At 41.8% G+C, this 22,917-nt stretch overlaps 1 protein-coding gene and 1 long non-coding RNA gene across 2 annotated transcripts in view; one reads left to right on the top strand and one right to left on the bottom strand.

Annotated features, from left to right (window-relative positions):
• LOC134441317 (uncharacterized) overlaps window positions 1-22,917 on the top strand; it is a 183,400-nt gene that overhangs the window by 19,363 nt on the left and 141,120 nt on the right. The window lies entirely within an intron of this gene.
• Window positions 2,965-22,917, bottom strand: part of cdhr1a (cadherin-related family member 1a) — a 23,502-nt gene continuing 3,549 nt past the window's right edge. The window contains exons 2-19 of the mRNA XM_063192016.1: window positions 17,254-17,349; window positions 16,645-16,790; window positions 16,490-16,540; window positions 16,291-16,380; window positions 15,691-15,777; window positions 14,804-14,923; window positions 13,757-13,900; window positions 13,511-13,589; window positions 12,877-12,977; window positions 11,552-11,755; window positions 9,845-9,997; window positions 9,319-9,483; window positions 7,505-7,572; window positions 6,465-6,693; window positions 5,590-5,844; window positions 4,265-4,304; window positions 4,082-4,158; window positions 2,965-4,049 (exon numbers count right to left, since the gene is read on the bottom strand). Of these exons, the coding sequence (XP_063048086.1) occupies window positions 3,702-4,049; window positions 4,082-4,158; window positions 4,265-4,304; window positions 5,590-5,844; window positions 6,465-6,693; window positions 7,505-7,572; window positions 9,319-9,483; window positions 9,845-9,997; window positions 11,552-11,755; window positions 12,877-12,977; window positions 13,511-13,589; window positions 13,757-13,900; window positions 14,804-14,923; window positions 15,691-15,777; window positions 16,291-16,380; window positions 16,490-16,540; window positions 16,645-16,790; window positions 17,254-17,349 (2,453 nt within the window). The 3' untranslated portion in view covers window positions 2,965-3,701. The remainder of the gene's footprint in view (window positions 4,050-4,081; window positions 4,159-4,264; window positions 4,305-5,589; window positions 5,845-6,464; window positions 6,694-7,504; window positions 7,573-9,318; window positions 9,484-9,844; window positions 9,998-11,551; window positions 11,756-12,876; window positions 12,978-13,510; window positions 13,590-13,756; window positions 13,901-14,803; window positions 14,924-15,690; window positions 15,778-16,290; window positions 16,381-16,489; window positions 16,541-16,644; window positions 16,791-17,253; window positions 17,350-22,917) is intronic.

Here is a 22,917-nt window from a genome sequence, read left to right as displayed (position 1 = left end):
CATTTATTCCTCACCCGTGCAAGGGGGCAGCCCTCAGTGGCGCCCCATGGGGAGCAGTGCGGTGGGACGGTACCATGCTCAGGGTACCTCAGTCATGGAGGAGGATGGGGGAGAGCACTGGTTGATAACCCCCCCCACCAACCTGGCGGGTCGGGAGTCGAACCGGCAACTTCTGGGATGCAAGTCTGACGCCCTAACCGCTCACCCATGACTGCCCTAGTGTTGTTATTGCATGTGTATACTTTTACTTTTACTTTATACAACTCTGGGTTACATTTCTCGAAAGCGTAGTTGTTAGCAGTTAGCAACTTGAGTAGTTGCCAATGGGAAATTGCATTGCAATCAACAGTAGCTAACATAGTTAGCAACTACACTTTCGAGAAATCCACCCCTGATCAACTCTGATTCAAAATCCTCACAGTACACTTAAAGCAACAAAGCTTACAAATTGTATTTCTCACCTTAGGGATGTTATGGGATACCTTAATTTTCTTAAGAATTTATAAGGTATCTATACTTAATCACTCTATCTAATCTACTCTTTCGTATATGACTGTTTTGGTTTGGAAAGGTAAGGTTTATACACTAAGACATCTCTAAGCTAAAAAGCGTTATAACAGACAGGAATAAATGTGCAATGCAAACATAATTCTTTTATTTATTCAACTATGCAGATACTGTACTGTATGTGTCTAAAATACACAGCCTGGCCAAAAAGGTGGCCACCAGAAAAGGTCTCTCACACTAATATGTTGTTGCACTGCCTTTAACTCTGATTATGATGCACACTTGGCGTTACATTATTCCATCAGGGTTGTAGTAAGTTTTCACCAAGATCTTGTATTGATCATGGTTGAGATTTGAATGCTGTTTAAAGCCTTCTCCAGCACATCCCAAAAATTCTCACTTAGGTTGAGGTCTGAGCACATAAATCCAGACATTGCAGAAGTTTATTGAAACAATACAACACTAAATTTGCAGCATAATCAAAGCTAAAGGCAGTCCAACCCCATATTAGTATATCACTTTTTTGGTGGTGAATTGTTTGCAGCTGAGTGATCTGTTTGCCTGACACTGGAGAGGGTTAAGATCGAAACGTCTGATGGGCAATAAAGTTGATAGCAACTAGGAGTGTTGTCCTCTCTCCTTTCTTTTGAAGAATCTTTTACAGTATTAGTGCCCAGTGAATCTTAACTTTTCTTGAGTTGAGCGTGTTATAAACCTTATTGACTTTTTTGTCACACTTTTTTATGTTTACTGGCGGTTGTAAAAAAAACGAATGTGTTGCAAAGTTTTTTTTAAAATTATTTCTTGAATGAAAGTGCAGTGAATAAATGAATATACAGTAAATGTAATAACAGTGATAATCTGCTTCTCGTTGTTTTTCCTGCTCATTGTGTGTATCGTGCATTATATTCTGAGTGTGAGCTGTTGTGACATGAAACAATAAATGCAAATGAGATATCTTCCTCTTTATGCATGAAACGCATGTGTGTGCTGCTCTGGCTTAAAACATACACCAGATGAAGCCAAATCCTAGATCCATGTCAGAGTTGCACGTGAGCAGTCCAGGGTGCTCTCCTCTCCTGCTGCTCTCATGTCTGCCCGTGACAGGACTTGCTAAACCCAGATGTGGCCCCAGTGGTCTCTTTTGTGATGGTGTGACTGAAACAGATGACTAGAGCTTAATGCCTTTAGACAGCCCGAGAGAGAGAGAGAGAGAGAGAGAGAGAGAGAGAGAGAGAGAGAGAGAGAGGCAGACAGACAAACAGACAAATAGACAGATAGACAGACAGACAGACAGACAGATAGACAGACAGAGATAAAGAGCAAGGGCATTGTTTACGTGACATAAAACGTGAGCAGCAATCCCCGCCTAATTCCTCCCCCCCTGTTAAAGCCCACCAGTGGTTTGTGGCTGCTCCCAATCCCTGGCTCACCGACATCATGACGTAGACTGTAAGAATGTCCATAATAACAATATGTAACATTATGTTCTGTCACAGTATACTGGGGTGTTAGGGCATCACTGTAAAAAAGGCACAATACCAGTTAAATTGTATGCCTTTTTAAAATAATGTTACACATTTAATACATATAACACAATATATATAGTATATGAAGGACATTCTGGTATTTTGTAATGCTTTTGAAATCTGAAATTTTGTTAACTTTACATGGGGATTTTGTCAGAAAGTCTATGTTGACGGCAAAATCTCCGAAAATATTCACCGAAGTGCACATGCTGTGACTTCCGTGACTCCCCTTTTATCCCTGAGCATCAATGCACTTTACAAGTTTGTAATCCTCTCTCCAAAACCGAGTAATCCTACTCACTTCCTACCCTGCCGTAATTCCTCTCCATTTCTGGCCTTTTTCCCTTTTGGCACCGCCGCCGACTTGGGCTCAAATGCATTCTTAATATGGTTGTGTAAGGTTTAAAGTGTGATCCAAAATGCTCATGACGTTATGAATCATGTGGGGGGAGTGGGGAATAGCTGTCAGAAATGCCTTGATATTTTTAGAAACGTCATCTATTATAGCTGGAGCAGATTCTGAAGCAGATTCTGGTGGGCAGAAAAATACCATATTCAAGCAGGTCAAAGGGATAATTTACCTGGCTAAGTCTATGGTTAATCTACTCGTGCTGCCTGGACAACATTTTGTATGAACTTCAGTCGCGGGGTAATGTTTAATGGTCAGTACATCTTTGTTTGAACGAACCCAAGATAAATGAAGATAAATCATACTCTGTCTTCTTTTTTCATTTCACTTTCCTGCTGACTTCTTGCTTGTACAGACAACAGCCACCATTTGAGTTAGACTAGTGTACGGTAGGTAATACTGTTACAAATAGCAAGCCTTCATCAAGGGTATTGTTAACCCTCTGAAAGAAACACTACAGGCCCACACACTTTATCCAGTTATTTTATGACTCAGTGGGCAAAAAACTATATCCGAGCATACAATTGCAAAGATCAGTTTTATTGAAAACACTTGCACTTTCCATAGAAATTGAAAATGTCTGTCTGTATACACATATTATTTCCATGACAGGGGAAAAAGTCTTGAACCGATGAGATTTGGCATAGCATGAAGCTGTTACAGTACACTGGCATGTTGTAAACCTTTTTATATTCCAGGTGCTTTCCCTGGGCAGATCATTTGCAAATTCTCACATAATCCTGACACAACACAATCTGTAAATAAAATAAAAAAAAACCCGAAATGGTTCAGCAAATGGCTGTATTCATTTCATGATAAAAGACAATGTTACGTAGATTATCTGTCCTCATACTGCTTGGGTTTGTGTACGGTAGATGCTGCATACATTGGAGGTCATCTTGGTAAACAACAGACATACATTTTAACATTGTATTGGGCACTGTTTTTGTAAATCAAAGTAAGGTATTTCGTTATTGCATGGATCCAAACCAACCATCCATATCAGCAGGTTCTCCTCCCAACCTGGTTGAGCACAAGCATGAACAAGGTCTGAACAGGACACAGCTGCCTGTCTGTCAACTCCCAAGGCCATGAAAAGGTCCATCTCTGGTCTGGTATCTCCACTGCATGGTCCAAGACCACAGACTCATACCTGGAAAAAAACACCTTCCCTCGGGGGAGATGTTCACCTGTTCTCATCGTTTTATACAAACTTTCCACATAGCTGCATTTACATTCATAGGCAAAGGTCTGAGTCAGTGTTGTTGGTTTAATCTTCTCTGTTCAAATTTCATTTTCAGCTCGGAGACCAGCGCTGAGTTGACGTGACTCTCTTTAGTCTTAATTGGCCTCTTGGGCTTCACAAGCCCTGCATTGGTGTTGTGTGGGGGAGGGGCCCACTGGCGTTCACTCGGCGGCCTGTGCAGGCTGGGTGGTGGAGGTGGGATGGATGGTGGTGCCACAACAGGGTGGTGGTGGGGATGCTGAGGGTAGTGATGGGGATGCTGGGGGTGGTGATGGTGGTGGTGGTGGGGATGATGGCTCTGGCAGTCTGTTGTACAGACGTTGTTGTTGCAGTTTACATTCTCTATCTCGTCTGGATCCTCTCTAGTCACAAAGCTCCTTTTGTGGGAAATTGTCCTCGATCCAAAGCGCCGGAGCTGCTTTTGCCTTCTTCGGATGATGCGGCGATGGGGCAAGATCTTGTTGGACCTTGTTTTGCGTATAAATGTAACGGTAGACACGAATATCGTGGCAAGAAGCATGCTAATCATTAGACTGGCGATCATGGCTAGTATATGTAAAGGGTGGTGCCTACCATTCAACATAATGGAGCCAATTGGCCCAGGTTGTTGAGTCTGTAAAAGAGCACAAAAAGAAATCAAGTCCATGGGACTAAAGTGATACATGGTTGTCATCATTTGTGTAAGACAACACACAGAGGAATTGCAAAAAAAAGTGACAGAGACAATCCATGACCAGGGGTTTCAGATTCAAATTCCATAATCATCGTTAAGACGTTGTCTATCAAGTCACAGAGCCTGATTCATGTGCTCGGACAAGATCAGAAGGTTTTGAGTGGGGCACCCACACAGTCACGACCCAACTCATGTTGGCAACGAGTGTGCATAAATACCGTAAATCTTAAACCTTAACTAGACAACATATCCGTGGACCTTCTTCAAAGAAGGCAATGCTGGAAGGTAGGGGGTAGGAGTCAGGAGAGAAGCTATTATATTGTATCTTAAAATGAGATCCATGTCAAGGGGGGGGCGATGAGATCCTTCTTCAACATTGCGTGAGAGACCTGAAGCTTTTCAGGTGCCCTTTTACAGCAGGCCTATTAGTAACTGTGTTCCTGTACTCTTTTACAGACATCATGATGCCCTACAACATTACACGTGATGTGAGTGCACTGACACCACTACTTCAACTCACAGCTCTGTGTCATGATGTGAGTCCAGGGACAACACACAGGCCAGACTTAGACAGGGCATGTGTGCCTCCGGCCAATCCTTCTGATCTTGCCCTGCTGTGGTTGGACCCGCGATTTCTGGACGGCTTTCCAGTATTTTACGGAAGACATGAGAACTGTCATAGTTATGGCTGAGATAACGGTGACCAAGCATATGTTGAAAACGGTCGCTGGGTCTCTCTTGATGTTCAGGAAGTATGTTATTGCTCTGGATTTGATCTGCAAATGATATGATAATACATCAGCCGCTAGAAAGTAGCACAACCACACTGAATCAGATAACCCATCATGGGAAACTCTTGACAGGCTGCATAACTTTCTGTTGTGTATTTTGCAAATGGGAACTTGATAACATTGAAAGGTAATATGAAATCATACTGTATGTTGTTCCCCTTGTCTTTGTGGAGAGATGGCCAATTCGCCTCTAATGCTAATTATGATGAATACTTCCTCTGAAGGAGGTACTGTAGATACCGATACAGCGTATATTAAGAACAATTTTACTGTAATCCATTGTCAAATTCTGAATTTCCACATGGGTTAAAACTATAACAAATATGTTGAGCTAAATATCACAAAATATAAAAAAAATAATTCGTAAAGGAACCTGATGTGAATCTGTTTACTATGTCTGTGAGGTTGACAACGTGCAAATGTATTATACTCACTTCTTCCGCGATGTCAATCTTGACAACAGTGGTAGTGGTAAAGGAGGGATTTCCTCGATCTTTGGCCTGGATGACCACCGACCACGTGGTCTCTTTCTGGTTGGTGATGTTCTGGACGATGTCCATGGACTTGATGTAGGGCTTCAGCATGATCTCGCCCGTGTCGGCGTTGATGTCGAATATGTTGGCCGGCTCCGTTTTCATGATGGAGTACTCAATGACATTATTGGGCTCCTCTGCATCATCATCAATTGCCTGAGAATAAAATACCAGACCACACACACACAACACCTCCATGCTTACTGTAATTATGTTATATGACATTGCATTTAACAGGTGCTCTTCTCCACGGTGAATTAGGTGCAAAGACATTCCAGAAACAGCCTGGTGTCATTAAACAAAAGTTCGTATGACTGTTCGCAATCCTGTCTATATGTGACTAAGACCACAAAACTGTTGGTGAAGAAAATGTCCGCACTTGGTACTAATATTCTATTTATTCACCAGAACCAGTATCAACAGCTATTATCCTCCACCCTCACCCTAATGGACAAACCTTTCAGTCTGTGCATGTCAAGTTGACACACAGCATGACTAACAACAGCTTTCCAAAAACCTAACCCTAACCCTCCACTGTTTCTTATCAACAGTATTGTATTTTGCGTCATACATTTATACAGCATTGCTCTTCAACACCCGTTGTGGACATTTTCCTCCCCCAGTGACATGCTCAGTGATGTCTAGATGGTTTGGCAAAAACATACTGAATATACAGAATGCGTACATATGGGAGCACACACAAGCAATCGATCTACAATATGGTGAATGTAAAAGGTTGGCGATAACATCATAATGACATGGTGTTGTTAAATCACCTCTATTTTGATTGGTTCTCCAATAATCATGGTTGTCTCCAGAAAGTTGTTATTGAACTCTGGTGGGTGGTCATTGAGGTCGAGGATGGTTACAAAGATTTCAGCCAAACTGTACTTTCCCTCTGTGTCCTCTGCCTTCACATAGAAATTATACTTAGACTTGACTTCAGCATCCAGGCTAGCCCAGGGTTGAGTGTAGATAATCCCTGACTGTGCTTGGATGAGGAACCTTGAAAAAAAAAAAAAAACATTTTTAAAAATGACATCTCAAATCGTAATTTATTTTGAAAAGGTTAAACTGTTTGTAAGACATTATCAGTTTACTCATTTGACTTTGATGATGCAATTTCACATTGCAAGCTAATTGCAAGTGTCAGTGGCTCACGAGAATGTTCTATTTTCTTCCTCAATCCCATTAGAGAGTTACAGTAAACACGTTAAATAAACACGCCGACCTGTCTGTCTGTGTGTCTCGTTAACACAAAACGTAGATGCCAAAGAAATAGTATTCTTTTGGCTGACTGTAGAGAATTAGGATATCTATCTGATGAAATTCAAGCTCCTAGTTCTGGTGTCTACACCCCCCCAGCACGCGTGCACGCACGCACGCACGCACGCAGGATCTTTGACTTTTGTCTTTCAGCTTTACATTCCCTGCCCCCAAAAATGTGTGCATGTCTGACAGTGAAACTATTGTAGTGGTATACTGTAGGCCTATATATTATCTGCTGATGAAACTGTAGCAACAGCTGTATGTAAGCCCTCACAGGCCCTAAGCGCTCTGAGATGATCACATGTAATGCCTCCGTAACAACACAAACTGCAGCAACACAACAGAGGAAGGGTGTGTGTGTGTGTGTGTGTGTGTGTGTGTGTGTGTGTGTGTGTGTGTGTGTGTGTGTGTGTGTGTGTGTGTGTGTGTGTGTGTGTGTGTGTGTGTGTGTGTGTGTGTGCGCGCGGATGTACTTTATTGGCTTATTGGTAAAGTGGGGGTTCAGGTAAGGAATGTGCTTGAAGTGCAAAACTGGAATTTTACTTACAAGGACGATCCTTCCCCATATATAGAGTACCTGACTTCACCCCACATTCCAGAATCTGGATCAGTAGCCTGTGTTAAAAGGTTGTTGGGAGACAAAGGCAACTTTTAGGGGGCACAGTTTATCATCTAGACATTTAAATAATAGGCTAATCCCAATTACAGTCCCCTCCAAAAGTATTGGAACAGAAATGAGCATTCTCTTGTTTTTGCTGTTCACTAAGGAGTATGAAACAAGAGTTTGGAATGTCCGCTTTCATTTCCTGCTACAATTACTGTATGTGTGATGGGTGATTGAACTGAGGATATTTCTTTGTAGCCACCCAATTTTAAGTGAGCAGAGTATTGGATATGTTCCAACATTCCACTGATAGAGGTTTCTTTTTTGTGAAACAAAAGCCAAGAAAAATCCTAAGTCACACCATTAACAGCATCCACAGTGCAGAGGTGAACGTATGGCAGTACACTGTTTTAAGAAGAGAGCAGAAATACAGAAGCATTACCAAACATGCAGAATACTCATCAGTAGGCCTAAGCATTAGAAGACCAGACCGAAGAAGAAGTACACAGCTCAAAAACTCAAAAGCAATCCTTATGTACATGGGTATGTTTGCATATATCTACACTACAGTTATCTACAGTCTTACTACATGTATTTCTACTCTCATTTCTTTCTTTCCTCTTAGCCACATTGAATAACAGTTGCACATGATAAGGTGCTATAAAAACTCTATTGCTCTTGCACACTGCACATCTTTAGCCCGATTCGGACGGGACTTTTATTACTTATGGACCCCCAGTAATTCGGAATAATTACAGAGAATGTCTGAGTTCTTAGTCCTATGCGAATGTGTCATGTCCGCGATTTGTGACGTAATAATTCCGCCGCAAATTACCTACTGTATTTCGGCGAAACACAGATGTCCTGGGGTAATTTCACATAGGCGCGCCATCTGCACCCCCTTGTAATGTCTGAAAAATCACGGAGGTCTGAGGGTAATTGCAAATTACCAGGGGTCCATAGGTAATATTTATCCTGTGCGAATCGGGCTTTAGAATGATCTTGATCTCTAGGAAACTCATGCCACTACAGCTGACCTCTCCGAGTCTGATTTAAATGTTAATTTTTGATGTTGTGGTAAAAATAGCCCGTAAAACGTTCAAGGAGGATACTAAATAAAGGCTACATTTGCGTACAAGCAAAAAGGTTTATTGACTTTGAAATATCCAGTTTTTTTGTCTGACAGAGGTGGCAACCCTATCTGCACAAGATGACTCGGATGAATGAGGATATTCACCGACATACTGACCCAGACACAATATGAAAAAAGAATGTGGACAGCTAGAAGGCATTGGAGGCTAAGAAGATAAGAAGTGAAACAAGTAGCTAAGGCGATAAGACCTAGACAGCAAAGAAGAGGCAACAAAGACTGAGGAGCTGATGAGGTTTGAGCTTTAACCTGAAGGAAGCAGCAGAGGGAGCAGATCTAACATCAGGGGCTAATGTAAACCACATTTATCTGATTAGAACTAAAGCAGCATTTTCAGTTCTCACTATGATGTCAAAGACCCTCGAAATTGTTAACACTGTGTTTTATCAGAGACAGTGGAATGGTTAGAACCTACAGTAGAAAATCTTTGGCTTTATGTGAGCTGTAGAATGCTAGAGTGAAATTCAACACTACAGAGAAAATTCTGTACTCCTAAAAGGATTAAGTGTATACATTATTAAGTACAGGTATGCACATTATTAAGTATATGCAGTATATTTAGTATATACTCGTACTTGAGCGTGAATGAATTTACGGAATCACTTACTGTTACGGTCACAATATTGGAGCCCCCCGGGGAATTTTCAGGTATTCGAGCAACATAATAGTCTGAAGAGAATATGGGAGCATTGTCATTGGTGTCCACTAGGTGAATCAGAACATCTGCAGTGGCACTGAACCTCTCAGGTGTGTCAATCTCCACTGCAAGCAACTGAAACAAGATTTATTTTATTTTTAAAATACACATATTTGTTGTTGGGCTTTTTAGCATTTATTGAGATAGGACAGTCAAAGATGGTGACAGGTAATGAGTTGGACAGAGAGGCGGGGGAAGGATCAGAAAATGACCTTGGGCCAGAATTAAACTTTGGTCCCCGGATAAATGGGATGACATCTTGCTAGATCACACCATGATTCCAGTTTTACAGAAGTAATCAGTACAAGTGACACAAGTGCATAGGACTGCATAGAACTATTTTGTATCGTTCAGTATGTCCATTACAGTGTGTGTATGGGCCCACAATGATGTGGGCTAGTATCAATAAAAAATAAAGAAATATGACTATTTTTACCTTGAAAGAGAGGAACTGGGACCTCTCAAAGTCTATGGCTGAAGAATCCTCAACAAGGATGGTGACCTGGGCCTCGTTGAGGACTGTCTGAGGCACCACGCGTAGCACCCGGCCTGCACCCACTAGCCTCAGGTTGAACTTGGCATTCGCTCCCTGCAAAACACATTAGAGTCAGCAAGCATGCATGTGGCCCGGTGACATTGTGTCGTAAGCCAAACTCTTATTATATATAGTGTATGTTTGTATGAGTACATGCACAATGCTGTATATGCCATATAATCCAAAGTACAAGCAATAATAAGGTGTTCCACTTGGTGAAACGGCACACATTACGAGTTGCACAATGAAATAAACCAATACTACAAGAGCACCGCAACACTTTCAACATTATTGACGGAAAACAAGCAGAATTTCATGGATACTACTACACATTTGTGAAGCAATATCTGTTGTATACAGTGTTGACTATTTTTTATATGCACCATTGGCTTGCTCAGAAAATGACCCCTTTCATAAAGCTATTTTGCTGAGCTGTGTTGAGATATTCCAGACACCAGTGGGAGTGAGTTTTGATTTTTATGTATTCGTCGGATTACTTTGGCCTTTTCACAAAACCAGGTGCTTACTGATCCTAATGGCTTACATAATATGACAAAATAATTGAGAAGGGAAAAAAGGGAACAATGTTTGTTTGGGTAAATTCAACTGGTTTTACATAATACCCAAAAGAGTGCTTTCACCGTAATGAAATATGAATCCTCTAACAGTCTAAACAGACTAAAGTCCAAGGATAAAGCCTATTACACCTTATGCATTGGTGCATTATAGCACACAGGACAGTGTATACAAGGTTCTACTATGTTTTGGGAATAATATGGCTTTTTTCCCATTCAAGACATCTTCCCTTTACCCTGTGCATCTCATCTCTGATTTCTGTAAGTGCAGTATGCAGGGCCGCTGACAGCTTTGGGTGGGCCCAGGACAAAATCATCTGCAAGGGCCCCCCATCCAATACATTCAATGTAATGAGGACCCTTATGCCCACCCCCCCCTCCCCCATCTCCATGGGCCCGAGACAACTGACCCCTTTGTCCCCTCTTGTCGGCTTCCCTGGCAGTATGCAATATACACTTACAGTGTACTCAACCCAATCCCTAACCATAAGCCCTACCACTACTACAGTTTAAATCCTTTCACTTAATGTAAACAAATTGGGTTTGGTGAACAACTTTATTTAACGGCTCCTTAGTGTAGCTGCACGTATCAACACGTGATATTCCTATGCAGGGAAATCGACAGGGGGGTTCAAAGGGGTCAGTCGTCCCGGGCCCAGGGAGAGAGCGGGCCCAGAATTAGGTCCTAATTACATTGTACGAATTGGGTGGGGGGCCCTTTCAGATGACTGTGTCCCAGGCCCAGCAAAAGCTGTCAGTGGCCCTGTTCCTATGTAATGTACCTTTATGTAAACTCTACTTATCCTAATGCTAAGGTTCAGTGCGGGTACATATGGTTACGCTGTTGAATTCTTACATGGGAAATGCCTTTGAGCTCTACTTAATGTAACAGGGCTAATTGATGTCATGTAATTGACCTTATATCAACCCATTACGCTGTACCCAACGTTGTACTTGATGCTATATTACAACAGGGACTGGAAAATAGTGTGTTAATACTGTATGGCCTGTATGCGCGACGTGTACAGTCCACCTGATCGGAGTCATTGACAAAGATCTTGAGTCCCCGCAGGATCTCCCCCTCTGGCGGGTGCTCATGCATGGTCAGCTCAAACATGTTCTGGGGGCCGTCTTCTCCGTGGAAGGTGGGAGGGTGGTTGTTGAGGTCCACCACGCGTATGGTCACTACAGTGATGGTGGAGTCCAGTAGGCTTCCGTTTTGTCCCACCTCCGTAGCCTGTGAGAGGAGCAGGGCCAGGGACGCGGGCAGCGAGGGCAGCAGAGGAGACAGTGATTCGATTAAAGATCTGAGCTGCAAGGTCATCCCGGGGCTGCTTCTAAATGTGGTTGTCGGGTTACACCTGTAATTGATCTTGACCACTCTTAAACTGTCTGAATATGTAACAAAAAAAATCATAAGCCTTTCATGCAACCATTTTGTCGCCAAAATGGTAATGACCATGTCTTAATATGTTACTGGTAACGTCACAGTAATGCAGTTTTCAGCAAATAGCCGGTGATGCCCTCTGCATGAAAGGGCTACACTCTCTAAAATATGTTAAATTAATTTAGATCACAGCATTTTGTTATGTTATTTGCTTCCATCATCTGCCATAGCTTCTTCTGCTCACCCTCCCCTGACCTCTTGGCCTGTTGTCCTCATTGCCAAGGCAAAGATGATAAGGTTAAGATGGGGCACATCACCTGACAACATATAACTATACAACACCTGACAACATATAACTATAGTTCACTATAAGGCCATGTATTGGTCTCATCAAAACAATAACTTTTCAGCATCTGTGTTGAATGTACATCCAACGTGTACATCCAACATTCAAATTTCAAACAAATGTGGGCCAGGAGGTGTTCCTCAACCTTAGCTAACCAGGGGCCAAGCAAAGCTGTGTGCGGCACGCTACAGCACGTTCACGTTTGATGTATAATTGGCTTATGCGTCTTTTCAATTGGATTACTGTTGGCCTAGTGAGAAGGAGGGCCCGTAAGAAACAAAGACTGAACCAGAAACAACACTGAACCAGGTAAACGCAGACAACAAACACATTGTCTTACACATGGGCGTAGTTTGAAGAGGGCCAGGGGGGCATTTTCCCCCCCAGTGGCAGAAACATGTAATGACATCAAGTCAAGGAAATGGCAAAATATAAATGTTCAAAATTTAAACGTACCGATACTTTAAATATTTTGATTAAAATACACGCTAGTATGAAATTAAGATAACTCATCATATGGTATGAAATTAAGATGACTCCCCCCACACCCACCCCCCTCCCCGAAGCAAAAGTCAAACTCTGCTAATGCTCTTATGGCTTATGGGGTCTTCTTGTGAAAGCTCACCTTCACTTTTACATGAAACATCTCTTTCTTCAGATGAGAGGGGTAAGCACGGAGGAGTAGAGCGCCACTTGTTCTGTTGATGTCAAACACCCCTTCTGCACCTGTGGGTCAATGTCATAAATAATGTCATGCACAGATTTATCATCTGCTAATATGAAACATAGTAAAACTGTGGGATTATTCTATAGGGTTCTGTTGGAAAATTGTAGTAGAAAATTTAAAATTTGTTGTAGAAAACACAACGCAAGGATTTACACAGACCAGGAAAATATACATTTCAAGAGCTCTGCGCAGAGGGGAGAACAGTCTTACAGTTACATGGCCAGATGCTCCGAAGACACAGAGGTTAGTGGGGCCCATTTTATTAACCAAACAAAACACATAGGCCTACACATGATTACGTAGCTCTAGGGACTTCCCCTGCTAAGTTGGTTAAAATACTTGGAATCTGTAGGATACGAGGAAGATACAATGAAGATGGATATGCTATGATAAGGAAGGCCTGGGGCCCACTAATAGTTTGAATAGAAGGCAGACAGGGGTCACAGAATCATTAGTTTTCATAATAACGGCCATGATTCTTCCAACAGGTTCCTCCATTATCCACACCAAATACTTCTGTTTTTGTGCTTACCAGAATCAATTGAGTAAACGACGGGGTTTGGGTTTCCCACGTCGCCGTCTTTGGCAAAAACTGTAAATACTTCGGAGCCCTAAAATCAGAACAGTTGTCCTCACATTAGAATGTATGTAACTGATGGTAAACCTCACAATGGTCTACCGGTATTACATACAAATATAGAGCTTCTTGCAAATGATCTTAAGTTATATTATAAGATATAAAGTAATATTGTATCAGCATCAGTAATAGACCACTTACTGGAGATGACACCTCATAGACGTATCCAAAGTATGGGGTACCAACAAAGATAGGTGGAGTGTCTTGGGTGTCAATCACGTTGATGGTCACGGTGGCATAGGCTGAGAGGACCTGGTGCTTTCCCTTGTAGTTACCACCTCCATCCTGATCACCGCAAACACATTGGCAGATGCATGACAAAACAAACACATCAAGACATATCAATGCAGATTCAAAGGTACTGTGTCATGCAAGTCATTCAAGCAGCATCAGCCTTGTAATTTTCTTTAGTAATCGTCTACATTATGACTTGGTCATTGTAATTAAAGACACGATGACACAATGACACAATGACAAAGTCCACAGTCAATGGAGTGTCACGTGGTGTTGTATACAGTGTTGTATACACACTTTAAAGGAACTGTCCACCCTTTTCAGATTTTCACATATTTGCAGTATTTCCAAGCGTTATTCATGAATGTTCATATCATTTTTGTTTGTATTGCCTAGTTTAACAGTATAGCCAAATTAAGCATGGCAATGCAAGTCTATGGGAGCAAACAAAACATCCTCAAATGTACTTATAAACTACTTTAAAATGAATGTAAAATTCACCAGAGTCTAAAACAGTTATTTAATCCCGTCCTGTGATCACTTGTGGCTTGATGCTAATGGTCCCATTTACTTCCAGTGATTATGCTAAGCTATGTCAATAATTCTGATCAAATAAATCTAAGTACTGAAAACACTGAGAAGAAAATGATATGCACATTCATGAATAATGCTTGGAAATACTGCAAATAGATGTTCATGAACATTCATTTAATTTCCAGAGTGTAATAGAGTCTTTTTATAGTTTTGCTATCACCTGTTGTCAAATTGATGTCAAAAGTGTAGACATGATACCTAAAACAGTCACTGAAATTAAACTGTACCAGCCATTGGAAAAAAAATGGAAAATTGTGTGCGTAATAGAATTTAACTGATGACAAATGGAATAGGCATGTGCTTTAACCATTCCACATGAACACAGTATGCAACCACACCATACTGTAGATATTGACTCACCCTTGCCACCACTGTGACAAAGTGGGTTGTGGACGTTTCAAAGTCCAGCATCTCTCCTTGCTTAATGCGCAGCACTCCACTATGCCGATCTATGCTAAACTTCCGATTGGGGTCAGTGCTCTGGATATAAAAAAGCAGACAAGACAATTAGCACATAATGACATGCTACAGTAAATGGAAGGGCCTGTGACCTCCCCATGCATATACACCCGTGCCTTGCTTGGTGTCATGCAGATAGAAACTGCACATCTGTCTGACCCAGCAAGGCCAGTCACAGTAGAGAGAGAGAGAGAGAGAGAGAGAGAGAGAGAGAGAGAGAGAGAGAGAGAGAGAGAGAGAGAGAGAGAGAGAGAGAGAGAGAGAGAGAGAGAGAGAGAGAGAGGGAGGAAGTAGTATGTGGAGCATCTGCGAGAGGCATGAACCACTAGGACTAAATGGGCAGGTAAAATCTCTTCGGCCCAGATGTTGTGTCCGCAGTGCTACTCATTCCCAGCTGTTTGGTGCGTATAATAGCCAACACGAACTAAAGCACTAAAGCACATATAACATACCCCGCTCGCCATTGCCAAATGGTGCAAAGCTGTCCCCTTAATCCCCCAGTACCTTGAGTACAGAAATGTAATTGTAATTTAATCCGCCCTCTGTATAGAGGACTGCTCTTTTCATCGGGCCATCAAATGTGCTTATACTGTATTATTGCTTTCATTATGACCAGCCTAACCTTTCAATCCTCCATTTTTACAGGGATTTTCTGTCAGAGACAGTCATTAAAGCACAAAAATAAATATTTATATCACTACTTTGACTGGATTTATTTATTTGTGCCTGAGATATAGTAGGTCACTAAAAAGAAAAACGCAGTGTGGGTAAGCGCTGGTGAACTTCACCTGGATGAAGTAGTTGATGGAGCCTCCTGCACCGGCGTCTCTGTCCACGGCTTCCACCTTGTAGATGCTGCTGCCGGCCAGCGTGCTCTGCATGCCCATGAAAAGATCAGAGCATCAGAAATGCATCCTTTGATCATATGATAAACAAAGTGAGATTTGGATCTGACATCTAGGCTTTTTTTTGCACACCAGTATTTTATTTATCCGATTATTTATTCATTGGTGTGGTATTACTCACTTTGGTTTACATGAAATGGAGTGTCTGTCAGTGTTTTGTCTGTGTAATGTCTCATAGGCCTATGTGTTTTTTAAATGGTGAAAGTTTAGATATACAGTATTTCCACTCTTTTGGACAGTAAAGATTTAATTTAGCAAGTTTTATAAACTTGAGCTTGATAGATGTCATACATCATATATATTTTGGAATATTATTCATGGAGCTCATGGTGTGAGTGAAGCTGCATGCTTGTGCAGCGTATCATACGTGTTATAGCATTGAATTAGCCTAGCGAGCTAAACACGTTGCACATATTGTATGAGGCAGTATTTATATGAATTTTGTATTAGGTTTTAGGGGAAAATTAGTGGTTGGAAGCTCACCTCTAGAACATCCACAATAGCTGGCATGTTCTGAAATTGTGGTTTGTCATCGTTTGCATCCATCACAAACACTTGTACCTTCTCTGTAACCTGATAAGAGAGCAAAGAGGTCAGTGTATTTTTGCACATATATATACGTATATGTGTCACATTTTTAAGCAGCACATTTCTGATTTCAACAGCTGGGTTTTTTTCTTACTTTATTGCGGCCATCTGTTATGCTGACCAACACCTCAATTTCATCTTGTATCTGTGGGTAAAACACATTTTTAGAGAAAAGCAAAATGTATACAAAAATATATATTTAAAAAAACTGCTATTAAAATGAAAAATCCAAATGTATTAAGCATGAACCTCTCTATCTAGCTCCTCGATGAGAGTGACTATTCCAGTTTCGGGATCAACTCGAAAATATTCCTTTGCTCCTGGTTCAAAGGCCAGCCCATATCTAACAGGTTGTTCTTCTGGATCAGTTCCATTTAAAGTATATATTTCTGTATCTGAAATGGAAATTACACACAGTTAGACTATAATGATTTACAATTGCAGTTCACACTATGCATCATGACACACCAACACTCAAACATATATAACTATAACTTTTTTCTATGCATGACTGTGAAAGTGAAAGTTTATATACATCATGTCATCATACCATAGATCATTATATACTGTATGCTATAGAGGTTATAGCCTATATATAATGTAGCTTATAATGAAATACAAAACCAATGAGTTTTAAATGAAAATGCACAGTTGTTATGTACAGTCCAGTGTAGCAGCTGTTGCTATAGTGAAACCCCAATTTGGGAGGATGGCATCTGCACTGATGCCAGCCCACTTATTTTTAAGTAACATTTTTAACATACATATGAGATGTGCTGCAAATATTTATGGGAAACAGCAATGTGTATTTGGGTGAGTTTATCCACTTATTGTTGATATTGTTGGGTCAGTTCTTACCGACTGGTATATCTTCTGAAATGCTAAAGAGCGCCATATTGCCATTGTCAGTGTTGGGCCCATTGTCAAAAAAATATGGCGCATAGTCAGATTGTGCTGAGAGGAAAAAGAAGCAAGAAATGAGAGAGAAAATAAAAATGTTTGTACAAAACCTGGAAACCTGTTTTTGACCTGTTTGTGCTTGATCCAATTAAGAGAGATTACAAGTGCTGTTACGTCATGATTGTTGAAATGACCTTTGATTTCAGACAAAGCATCTTGACTACATATCACAACATCACATATCATTTTTGACCACAGACACTATGTGGTCACAAAATGTCTGCTGCTTGTAGCTTCACTTACAATGAACAACATCTACCGTAAAAGCATACCTGACACTAAACACCCACCAAGCATAAATAAGAGTAGTTATTAAGACAACTCACTTTTTACTGTTGCAGGATGTGTTCAGTAACCATAATATAAACACAAAGTACATACAAATAGATGTTAAGCAAAGATACACAAAAGCCTTAGAAGGTGGTCGTGAGGTACAGGTAAGCAAGATGAACCGATGCAAAACCATCCTCAACAACACAACGAAAGAAATACAAACGCAACTCACCAAGGCAGAATTGTGTGAAAAAAAGAAGAAAAGAGGAGGCAATGTTATTCCAATTCATCATCTTTACAGAGAGAGATGAGGGTTTTTCTTGGTTTTAGATGAGGCTACAACAACCATCTTCAAATGGCGTTTTCCCCTCCACAGGTGGCTTTCCTGACCGGAGACAAGCTAAAGCATATGCTGAGAAACTAATCCAATGAAACGCCTTAGCTTCTACCTTTTTAGAGCACAGCCACAGACTGTTGCTTTCAGTCCCTGCTGGGGGAGCTGGAGGGACGATCTTCAGAACACATCCTTTCAAAATGTACACATATGTACTGTAGCACGTTTTATTTTGGTTTGTATGTCTGTTTGTTTACAATCCCACGGTTTCATAGTGTACACAGTCATTGGGTCTGCTAAACCATGTTAAATAAATGTATATATCCCTTAGTATCACTGAGTTCAAGACTGCTTGAAAATTATTCTACTGTAACGTTCTTACGTACAGTGGAATAACCACAACGCCAGTGTCACATTTGTGTAATAATACTGCTGAAATGTCTTTGATTAATCTCAGTTAAAAGAAATTGCACAAATTATGCCCAAAATCGCTTGGCTACTTTTGTAATTGTCATTAACATGTGTAGGTCTTAAACCACAGAATGTAAATGTATACAGTATATGCAGACATTCATAGAAGATGGTTCCCTGTACAACATGCCCTCCACACAGCAGTTGCACGTTTTTTGGACTCTAGGCCCCTTCTACTGGTACTGATGGGACAACGTTTTGGCAATTGTTGAGCACTGTCATGGTCACTGTAAACAACCCAATGACAGAAAACTTAGACACAGAGTAGGGTGTGTCACCCTCCCCTCCCTCCTGTCCAACAGCTTACTCAGACCACTGCCATCAGGCAGAAGACTGAAAAGGCCAGAGGTGAGGTCGGAGCAGCAGACTATGAGACTGTGCGCTTTGTCCAGCCAGCACGCTGAGAGGATGAGGCGTCACCTTCACCCTCCTCATCCCACTGACGCCACTGACTCACATCCAGTGACACACCTGACCCACCCACACACCTGACCCACCCACACAGACCAGCAGGGCCGCTGACAGCTTTGGCTGGGCCCAGGACAAACTCATCTGAAAGGGCCCCCCACCCAATACATACAATGTAATGAGAACCCAATTATGGGCCCCCCATTTCCCTGGGCTCGGGACAGGTGACCCCTTTGTCCACCTTGTCGACCTCCCTGCAGACAAGCATACACACACCAGTCCTGCAGACACAGCCCCTGCACGCACGCACCAGCCAAAAACGCATTCACATGTGTGAGCACAGCACACACATACACACAGGGCCGCTCACAGTTTTGGCTGGGCCCAGGACAAAGTCATCTGAAAAGGCCCCTCACCCAATACATGCAATGTAATGAGAACCCAATTCTGAGCCTCCTCTGGCCCGGGGAAACTGTTCCATTTGTCCACCCTGTCTACTTCCCTGCACACACACACACACACACACACACACACACACACACACACACACACACACACACACACACACACACACACACACCACACACACACACACACACACACACACACACACACACACACACGCGCGCGCACACACACACACACACACACACACACACACACACACACACACACACACACACACACACACACACACACACACACACAAAGAAACGCACAACATGCATACACACGACTCATAGGAGTGTGTCTACCAGCACACAAGGCACTGGACTAATCTGTATGCATCTACACTGTAACGGTAATGGGATATATATTGAAGACATGTCCAGATTGCTAGACTGCTTTTATGGACCCAAAGGAGACTAGTAGTCTAAGTGGCCCCTGCCCCAGGAAAACTCACTCACTCACTCCCTCAGTTCTCCACTGCAATCACAACGACACCAGAGAGAGTAGAGAGAGAGAGGTTCCATTGGCCCATTGTTTCCGGGTTCTATTATTGCGGGGGGGGGCTAGGTCTACCTACCCCTTTAGGTAGACCTAGGCAGACCTAAGGACTGTTCTATTCAATGCTAGGAGTATTATGACACGCCCCTTTAGGCAGACCGGAACCTGGTCATGTTAGGTGCCCATAGCAACCTATTACATTGGCATATCTCTATATACTTAAAGAATCTCTGACGACACATCCTTCCGCTACTGAATACTTTCTACACAAGTTTTCTGACTCATATTGGGTAGATACTGTATGAATGAATGAATGAATGAATGAATGAATGAATGAATGAATGAATGAATGAATGAATGAATGAATGAATGTTTTCTTTGTCATTGTGCAGGTACAACAAAATGTGTAAAGTGCAGATGCTCCCAGTGCTAAAAAAAACAACATAAAACAGTATGAAAAGCTGTTATGTGGTAACCCTGGTTCAAATGAACGAGACATCTGAAAACCTTTTCATCACGTATGAGAGTGCAACCCATAGTGAGATGTCGAGTGAAGTCGACCGAAAGAGAACAATAGACCCACTAAAACACTGAATAGAAAACGGCAATAAATAACTAGAACAACAGACACAGACAAAACCATACAAACATACAATACATCACGCAGTGAATGTCTTTAAAATGCTGTTATCTGTGCAGAACTTAGTGTGCAAATGGCTTTTGGATAGAAACAGTTTTTTAGTCTACTTGTTTTTGTGCACAGAGCCCTGTAATGTGTGCCTGATGGCAGCAGCTCAAACAGTTTACGTGTTTCATGATGTGTTACTGTAGTTCATAGTGTCACGTTTCACGTGCACTATGGGCCTGTAGAGTGCTGTACGTCTGCATTCGAATTGCAATTCTGTGCGCAATGCGCATTTGATCCTTGACAATAAAGCTTAGTTTTTAACTTTGGCATTAGTGCCGCAATCACTAAGGCATGTGTATAAACACTCTATGTGTAAATATCCATTAACACATGTGGATTGAGTGAAGGATAAAGTGTGTTGACAAAATGCATTTACGTGTTCTGTATCCCCAAGTAACTAAGCATATGGCTGAAAGCAATAACAAAAACAACAACAACAACAACACACAGAAACAACATCAGCAGCAGCTGCACCACCACCAGCAGCAGGAGGCATTGAATTGTGAATAATTCTCAACTCTGTTGCAAATTTAATAAAGTGTTTTTGTTAGCATTATTGTAAGATTGTGAAATACAATGAAATAACATATGCAATGTACATTTGCATAATACATTCACAGTGTAATTACTTTCGTCTTATGCACATGGGACCATACTGTACTGGATAGATTCTAAATAATATATTTTAGGAGCTTTTCTGACTTCATGTGATAGAACAGTGTGAGACCGTACGGTGCCAGGAAGCGAGTGGGAGAGAGAGAGAGAGAGATGGGGGAGGATCAGGAAATGACCTTGGGCCTGACTCGAACCCGGGTCTCTGGGTTACAATTGATGAACATTGATTACAGTGATTACAACGAGTGGTATAAATAATCCCACACATTAACCCTTCGAGGAATACCATCACAAATATGTGATTAGAATTTTGCCCAAATTTTGAGTTCTCATTATGATGTCATAATGTCTTTGCGAGATTTTTAACACAGACGTCTATAGGAGCTGCAGAGTTCCAGTAAAATTCTAAGAACCTCTAGAAATTCCTTACTCCTCAAAGGGTTAATGGTGTCTCTCCCTATCTAATGGCCACCATCTCACTTGCCAAGTGCACCTTGCCCACAGACACAACAGACACGAGCCTGCGTATGTGGCTAGCTTTGCGGCTGCCTGGTTTCAGGTTTAATTTTAGTGGAGCAGGCAGATGGCTCTCTGGCAAGCAGATTATGCAGCTGTAATCCTCTATCATCTTGTGGCGCACAGAGGGCCAGTCTACTGGGAGGGGAGACACACACACACACACAATAGAAGAGCAGCAGCCCTGCCCTATGGCTGCGCGTGTGTGAGTGTGTGTGTGTGTGTGTGCGTGTGCGTGTGCGTGTGCGTGTGCGTGCGTGCGTGTGTGTTTGTGTATGTGCGTGTTTGTGTGTTAGCCATAGCCCTGCTGCTGCAAACATGGCTGACAATCCATATGTTCTTCACATCAACAGTCAGTCTGTCTATCAATCGTAAATTTGACCGCAAACATCATTGAAATATTTGTGAGCCATTTCAAAGATAATGAAATGGACATGCATTGCACAACAGTCCCCACATACAGGGCCCCCTCCTGCATTTACAACAACATACAGTTAGTGCCACACAAGAACATTGGCTATGATTTCCATGTGGAATAAGCCTCAACTATGTGATATGAAACAATGTATCTTACTGTATCCATGACCAGGCATTTTCTTCCAACCCACGCGGGAAATTACGGATAAGTGAGTGAGGTTTTCCTTGCGTCATTCGAGCATCAGTGTTGTGGGTTGTATAAGAGGGGAAGATAAGAGATAAGGGGAAGGGAGTGGGGGGATGGGGGGATGGGGGGAGGGGGATGGGGTGCTGAAATATATCAGCTGTTTATTAGGATATTTTATATGTGCAAATCTGAGTTTCACATGAGCATATCGCCTTTAATCTGACATCTAAAGCTTTTATGGTAATAACTATGTGATTGCCATCTCTTTGTAAAAGAAAAAAAGGACCCGCTATATGCTTGCGCATGAAAAAGAATCGACTCCTAGATTAGATGTCTGTGTCATGCGTCATCATATCTGTTGCTAGTCCCACCGCTCAAGACTTAAGAGATCAAAACGGACAATCGCTTTAAGTTGATTGATTTGTGCTCCGACTTGTGAAACGCTTCACATCGGCACTAAAGACCACTGTGATGCTGTCAAGGAACAGAAATCCACTATGTATCACTTCCTCTAAGTCACCAAATCATGACGAGCGGCTGTTAAAAGGTTTTGAATTATAAGAGAAAGCAGCAGAGTACAGGATATACCTGTAGATATCTCTTTTTAAGTGACACATTCGGTTTACAGAATTGACTGAACCTCATTAATGCGTGTGAATGCAGTTATTTGCAAGGTAATAATATCAGGAAAGTATGTTAAGTTAC

This window comes from Engraulis encrasicolus, chromosome 24 (assembly GCF_034702125.1).
Source record: "Engraulis encrasicolus isolate BLACKSEA-1 chromosome 24, IST_EnEncr_1.0, whole genome shotgun sequence".
Taxonomy (NCBI): domain Eukaryota; kingdom Metazoa; phylum Chordata; class Actinopteri; order Clupeiformes; family Engraulidae; genus Engraulis; species Engraulis encrasicolus.
Note: the sequence above shows the minus strand (reverse complement) of the source record. Positions and strands in the feature narration are given on the sequence as shown.